Here is an 8,045-nt window from a genome sequence, read left to right as displayed (position 1 = left end):
AAATTAAATTCAACTACATAAATGAGATGTGTAGGAAAGAAATATGCACAATAGAATATAGAAATAAGAATTTTCATTTGAAACACATTTATCTTTTTCTCTCTTTTTCCGTAAATTGAAACTTATTAGTTGTTTGCTTCATGGTTTAGAGCACAGCTCCAGGCACATTTACAACAATTTTCAAATAATTAAGAGTGTTGTAGACATTTCATAATTCGAATGAATATGTGCCTTAGTGCAACAGTGCCTATATAATATATATTGCTTTTCATAAATCACAATCTAAATAGATGGCAATCCATGTCGGTCTCCGTAAGTCTCTCTCTCTCTCTCTCATAAAGAAATGTTTCCTGGAATGGACTTCAAAGCAGGACCGGCTGGATGCCTAGGCCAGTTAGGCGACTCCTAGGGCTCCTATAAATTTTTTTATTGAGCTGCCCCCTCTTTCCAAGTCCTCGTCTTCGTAATGAAATGTCAAGGAGACTACCACGTGAATCTAACGGATTGAGATCGACCGCAATTAGCGATCTAAATTGTTAGCCGATTAAATTATTAGTAATGTTATACTAATGTCCTGTTTTTAGGCTTTTAAGATTATTATTAGATTGAAATTTTATTATAATTTATTATAGATTTAATGATAATTTTAAGAATCATATCAATTTTAGAAGAACAATGAAAATATGGATCTTACATTTGACATTTACTTATTTGTCCAAGTAGGTAACCTAAAATTGAAAATTTATTTGGACAGATAAAGGTTAGTCTCATCTATGCTCTCTCATGATGGTTGTAGCAATTTGAACTATATAGATGAGACGTACTTATTCGGATGGGTAGCCGAACAATTTAAAATTTATTTGAACATGTGAATTTTATCTATGCTCTAGACTATTAATTATACCATCTAATTGAGGTGGAACTAATGAGTATAACTTCTATTCACAAAAATTATCTAAATATGTAAACACTAGATTTTTATCTCAACTGATCCACAAAATCTCACGGTTGGGTCTACGGCGAGAGAGAGGAGACGGGGGTGACTGTTGACCCAGGCAGGCTCACGGCCTGAGACCCGTCGTGGGCCCTGCGACCCATGCGGGTTGCAGGGCCGCAACCCAGTGTGGGTCTGCTAACCCACCCAGCCTAAGACCCGTGTGGGTCAGCAGACCCACGTCGGGTCTCAGGTTGTGAGCCTGCCGTGGGTCACGGCAGCTGGGTCTAGCCGCAACCCAACTGTGGGTCTACTCATGCCACCGCTGATTTAGCCGCTGCCACGCCATTGCCGTTCCGCCTCAAAATTTTAATGGAAGGCAGAAAACTCATTTTTTCTACCATGACCACATAGAAGGCCTCTCGGACCTAATAAAGGGTAAAGAGAAATTGAGGGGAAAAGTTAAGCTGAGACAGCCTGGAGACTCGTGGACCGTGGTAGCATCCCCACCTCACCTGTGGTGCTCCTTCCCAAGTTCCCATGCACAAGACCTCAAGAGCATTGAACGTTGACTACATGCTTAGAATAGAAAGAGATGGATATGCTTAGAATAAAAGGAGAAAGAATGAGAGAAGACCACAAGACTTTTTTTTTTTTTTTTTTTTGTATAAAGCATTGACGCATGATCATCCGAAAATGGTGTTCATCCAGGGCTGCCGCCTGCCTCACTATAGTAGGTTATTTATTTTTCTTATTGTTTTCTATTTTTTTAACTTTTCTGTTTCCATTCCTTGGTTCCGAAGCTATATTATTATACCTTCCATTAATTTCCACCACACTTGGAAGAAACTTGGAAGAATGAGGAACCTGATTGACTGTAAAGTTTGTCTCAGTTGTACCAACTTGCCTCCATACAAGACTTCGTGTATGACTAAATGTTAAGTAGATAAATGTTGGACTGCCGTGTTAAAATACCATTTATCTTAAAAGCCTAAGTGGATAAAAATAGATAAATTTAATCACTTAATTATTACTTGAACACTCACTCTCTTTTTAATAGGTGAGGTTTACCGTGTTTAATTTAAATAGGGAGTGATTGAACAAAGTCAAATGTTTGATTGGATGATCTTTAGCTCTGATACCATTTTAAATCATTAGTTATTCAAAAAATTTAAGCTAATAGAAAAAAGTAAATGATTATATTAGCAAAAGCTTAATCATTACTGGCTACCCTTGATAGCAGATGGTTATAAGGTCACATTGCTTAAAAGCATTCCCAGCAGCTTCCTCGTCATTTTTCCTACATTTAAGGATTCAAACTACTTTTTACTTCTCTATGTCAAAATACACCTCAATAGCTTCTCTTAATCATTCCCTGTATACTTAAAATATTTGTTTTTATATATATATATATATATATATATATATATATATATGAGATGAGAGATGAGAGAGAATTGTGAGAGGAGAAAGGAGAGAGGAGAGAAATGAGATAATCATTTTATTTTTTTATTTTTTTAATAATCATAAAGAATACGATAGTGGAACTCAAAACATTGGATTCTATTGTAGCAATTCTAATGTTTAAGGTTCATTTAGAAATGTAGAATTTTTTTGTGATTTTTTTTAATATATTTTTTAAACTTAGGGAACAAACTCCTTTATAAGGAGTTTGTTGAGAATGCTCACGCATGAGGGTCATTGCAATTAATTTTGAAATGGTAAGAGAGTATATTGGAATTGGAAATAGGATACAGTATATCCGTACGAGTGTGATAAATGCAGAGATGAAAGATAACCTAATAACAGAGTACATTTGAATTCAAGCAATATGAAAAATGTTACAGAAAACGCGTGTTTATCATGAGGCATATCATTATCTGCAGGTTTGTCATTTGATTTTTGAACTGGCTTGAGAAGGTGAATCAGCTGTACCCAATTCAGCGTAGCCACCACGTCTGGCGGTCGCCGGAATTGAAAGAACAATACTTAAAAAGCAGAACTTCCACCCCATGCTCAGCGGCAGTTCTCCTCCATGGAAATAGCGAACCGCGGCAAAGGGGACAGGTTGCACGCTTGTATCCAACCCATCTGTCCAAGCAAACTCTATGAAAAAGATGATCACATCTCAGCTCTCTAATCTCTTCTCCTTCCTCAATTTTGCACAGACAAACTGCACACTCTGTTTCTTTCCTACACCCAGAATTGCAGCTGTAACGACGTATGCTTAGTTCTTGATTGCTGCTATCGGATTCGTGAGGGAAAGAATGATGAAGCAAGAGATTGAGTACCTGTTTGAAATGGGTAGCAATTAAGATAACATAATTCCAAATGATGGACGGACGAATTAGCTTGTAAACTTGCTTCTGTAAACCAAACATGATAGACGATAGAGTGAAAAAGAGGGAGAGAGATGAGGAAATTTGCAGGGTGTTCATGTTGTGCTGATTCTATGAGGGCAGAGAGGATGTACTTAAAAAGAGTTAAAAACGTAGGAAGGTGGCTGGAAGTGAAGCAAAGTCAGTGGGGAGACACAGACTATGAATTTCTAAGCATAACTAGATTGGGGGAAAAAACAGAGAATTCCTACAAGGATAAAGTATGCATTAATATAATATAAAATCAAATTCCTAAAAGAGTCATAGTTGAATGCACCCACTTTCACATTGCGATAACAACCGATACAATAATTTCAAATGGATAGAGTTTTCTCCAACCCAGGTTGGAAAAATTTTCTTAAATCTAGTTTATAAAAGTGACATATGGCACTTGAACATGTAAAAAACACATGCTATTTTAATAATAGAGATTAAGTTTGAATAAATTTTCTTAAAAACTAATATGCATTCCACATGTTACTAAAAAAAAAGAAAAAAATGACACATGCCACTTTTATAGACTAGATTAAAATAAATTTTTCCATCTCAATTTAAACGAAAACTATGTCCATTTCAAATAACTAGCGTTGAATCCACTAACCTTTAATTCAAGGTTGATATAAATTATTTAGGAAAGAAATTTCTTATAAATTGAATTGTATGAAAATTTCTCAAATTCAGTTTCTAAAATTGTCATGCGTATGTCCCCTTCAGTATGTGAGAAACACTTTTTTAAATTTGTTTTTGTTTTTATTAATGCTATTAAAAAAAAAACATATATATATATATATATATATATATATGACTTTATTTTCTCCAAAAGTGAGATTTATAGAAGAAGAAAGTATATTATATTTAGATAAAATTGTGTGTTATGGTTGATTTGGGTAGTTAAGAAGAAAGATAGCTCAGAATTAGGAAACATGTTAGGCAGACCAATTATAAAAGCCCTCACTTTTTGCTCAATTCTTTCCTTTTATATTCCTTTTTGTTTGGGGGGATGAATTCTTCTCATGTGGTAGAAAAAGCGTTCAACTGTACAACGTGTTTGACGAAGTCAGATACTTTCAGCCTTTTGAAGTTGTTGAGGAACCCACTCTGTTCTCATTGTATTGGATTTTTCCACGTGTTATTTTCTTTTAAGGCTATTTGAGTCTTCCTGCCACGTGTTAATTTCTTAGAGGCTATTTGATTTTTCTTTATAATTCTAACTGGTGATGATATTTTTGGCATTCAAGGTCTTTATTATTCTCTTATGGGGTGTTTGGCAAATGGGATGGCCTAAACATTGTAGTTGATGTAGATTGATGTGAAAAAAGTAAGAATGTTTGGTATAAAAAAAATGAAAAAAGTGGTATGAAAAAGTGAAAAAGTTTTGTTTTGTAGTGATTTTTTTATTTAAATAATAATAAAAAGTGAATGATTTGATATTAAAAGTGAAAAAATTATAATGTTTTGATGTTGATTTTTTTGAAAAATGGTGATGAACAGTGTTTGGGCCAACCCCATCCCCATTACCAAACAAAGCCTCGACATTTTTAGATGAAGGACATGGAGACACTCCACTATTTTCTTGGCCTTGATGTTACTTCGAATGCTGATGGTTAATTATTATCTCTTTATTGTCAAATATGCTTCTAATATGCTCTTTGGAATTTGGGGGCATATCGAGATTGACTGTTACTTTATCATACATTATATCTACAATCGGTCTCTTCTAGAAATCAATCATGAAATCTCATTTACTTGGTTGGCCTAGTGGTCTTGTTTCTAAACTCAAGTTGGTGTTACTATCTAAAGTCTAAGAGAATATTGGTATATTACCATTGTTACAATACTACCATATTTGTACTAGAATATTTCATAATATTCTCAGCATGTTGTGTTAATATTTTTTATTCACTACCATATTAGCTATTGTAAATATTTTAGGTATTATTTATTGATCATGTAATTAGTGTATTTCATATTTTTATTAGGAGCGAAAAGACGGTTGCGGTTAGCGGTTAGTGGCTAAAACCACTAACCGCCACCGCATCGGCTAACCACATTCGAATAACCGTTTTTTTACTAACAACTTTTTTTGGGCCTTTTATTGGACTTTTTTTTTTTTTTTTTTGCCGATTTTGGACTGGTTTTGGGGCTCCCTTTAAACGTTTTTTTGCTCACTTTAAACAATTTTCTTTTCCTTTTCATAGTCATTTTAGCATTAAAAATTGCTATATACCAAAATCTCTGTTAGTCACCTTTTACAAATCTATACAACATATAATACAAATAAAATTACAACAGCTTTTGTAAATCATCACGGTTAGCGGTTCTAAATTTTCACCCCTAATTTTTACTCTCCATGTCTTGATTTAGTTAGAACCACAATCTTGCACCATTGCATCAGAACTGGATTATCCCTGATGTCTTGGACTGGCCCTCCAAACTTAATTAGAGGGGGCCATAGTCCCTCAAATGTTTCAAAATTCAGTATTTACTCTCCTCTTACTCTTCTTCTCTCTAATTCTCTCTAATAAATAAACGATGGTGTCCCTGTCAAATGAAACATTTTCTATCGCTTCATTCTCCTCGTTTACCACGAACCGCTGCAACCTGAAGACAAATCCCTATCAGTATCAGACGATTGTCTGCCTCCCTACAAATATCATATACAATAGCCACTCGAAAAGTTACACGTTTTCACATTTTTTTTCGTCCATTTATTATTTTCTTTAGAGCTTTCTTTTCTGTTTTTTATTTTCTCTCATCGTTCTCCAACCTCTCTTCTTCTTGCAAAACTAGCGGGTCCAATGGTCCATGACTCCTTGATGTAGTCACTCAACAGAAGCTATATACCAAATGGCTAGCTTGTCGGGAATGAACATTAATTGCTTTGTTCGGTGAGCGTTATTTACTCTTCATAAAAATAAATTTAATTATTAATATATATATTTTTTAAATCACATCAATTAATTTTTATTTTTTTTTTAAAAAAATCCCTCAAAGAACTTCCCAAACAAAGAAAAAGAAGTCGAACTCAAGTACAAATACATGAGTTTGATAAACTTGCAAAATGTAGGATCAATTTTTTTAAAAATAAAATATTGGTTGTGATGCTAAATAAAAGTTGCTTTTGAACATTTTGGGAGTGTTTTATGTTTGAATTTAATTATTTAAATTTTTATTTTTTACTACGATGTATAAAGTAAATCTAAAAAATATTACCAAATGAACCGTATTCTCTAAAGTTGAGAGTTACGATTATTTTAACACAAAATATTTATCTTTTTTTTTTTTTTGTCTTTCATTTGGGATTATGTTAAATTTTATTAAAAAAAATGTGAAGATAAATAAAAAATTTATATTTTATAAAGAAATAATATTTAATTGATGTAAAAAAAAAAAAAAAAAAACTATTGTAAAATGAACAAAGAAGTAAAAAGTAGTTTATTAATTTTTTTCTTCTAAAAAAATACTTATTTTATTTTATTTTATGTAATTTAATGTATCTAAAAAAGCTTATATTTATTTTATTTTAATTTTTATTTCGAGTAATTGAATTTGTCTTAGCTGTTTGTCCAATGTCCATTTTTCAAACTGTTGAAGTGGGGCCAAGTCTACCCGCCATCGGTACTCCGCCACTAAATACGTCTGCGACGTGTCAGAAAATTATGTGGTTGATTTTTGTGGACATTTATTTAGACTGATGGACAAGTCACAAACATGAGCAGCCAGAGCAGGAATTCATTTTGAGCCGTGGATTTCATTTCCAATGTGTTATATTTGGAAAGGAACAAAACAAAAAACATATGCACGGTCATCATTCAACACGTAACACATGGATTTTAACGTATTCACAGATGTTGATATTAATATGATAGCACATTGGTACACTACTAGTGTATAATTAGAATAGTATGATAGTAAATATCAGTTTTTGATTTTTTTTTCTTTTTATTAGTCTTTATTGATTTAAATGTTAATTTTCACTATCATGTAATTATAGTTATATAACAATCATATAAAAATCTACTAAATAATGATATACTAAAGAGTTTAACTTAAATCAGGATATGCCTTAAAACCCCATGTTTACAACCCCCAATCAACTACTAACATCTAAGCAAAAACATAAAAAGTGCACCAAAATAACCTAAGTCCAAATACACTAGATTTGCTTTGAAAAAGACAAAAAAAAAAAGCTGAAAGAGTTGGTGAAGGGGTCTGGCCTGACCCCTTCACGTGAACCTGGCCAGACCCACAGTATGCATGGGTCTAGCTAGACCACCTATCGGCGTCGTGAGTCACATTCTCTAGGGCAGTGAATCATCTTCTCCAGCCTTTAGGGTGATAAAATTCTTAAAAGGTTAACTTTTCATCTCTAGGTTTTAGTTTTGAATCAAAAAAACGAGTTTTGAGGCATTAGAAAGAGTTTTGAGGCATCCATGATCGGGTCACAGTCGGGCACCGGGAGACCCAGCCGTGGGTCTCGCCGGCCATGGGGTGGCTGCACGGCTCACCTGCCACCCAGCCCATCCGGCGAGCCACCCTAGTTCTTTTTTGTTGTGCTTTTCTCATTTTGATCCAGTGCTTTTGTTCTCACTTTAATGTTTTGCATTTTTTAAAAATGGATGAGGTGTCACATGTTGATTGGATGCTGTAAAAGGCCTGGTTTACACCAAGAGCTGATAGTACGGGCTCTCTATACTAAATTGATTCAAGATCTCATTGTGCATGTCCATGTA

At 33.8% G+C, this 8,045-nt stretch overlaps 1 protein-coding gene across 1 annotated transcript; it reads right to left on the bottom strand.

Moving 5' to 3' along the window:
• Positions 1 to 2,729: 2,729 nt before the first annotated feature.
• LOC148586607 (E3 ubiquitin-protein ligase RHA2B-like) lies at positions 2,730 to 3,454 on the bottom strand. Its single transcript, XM_088516100.1, has one exon. The coding sequence runs from the start codon at positions 3,370 to 3,372 to the stop codon at positions 2,875 to 2,877; it is 498 nt and encodes a 165-aa protein (XP_088372226.1). The 5' UTR covers positions 3,373 to 3,454; the 3' UTR covers positions 2,730 to 2,874.
• Positions 3,455 to 8,045: the final 4,591 nt, after the last annotated feature.

Source organism: Corylus avellana, chromosome 4 (genome assembly GCF_965113065.1).
Source record: "Corylus avellana chromosome 4, dhCorAvel1.hap1.2, whole genome shotgun sequence".
Classification (NCBI taxonomy): Eukaryota; Viridiplantae; Streptophyta; class Magnoliopsida; order Fagales; family Betulaceae; genus Corylus; species Corylus avellana.
The sequence above is the reverse complement of the archived record's forward strand: the minus strand, read 5'-3'. Positions and strand labels throughout refer to the sequence as shown.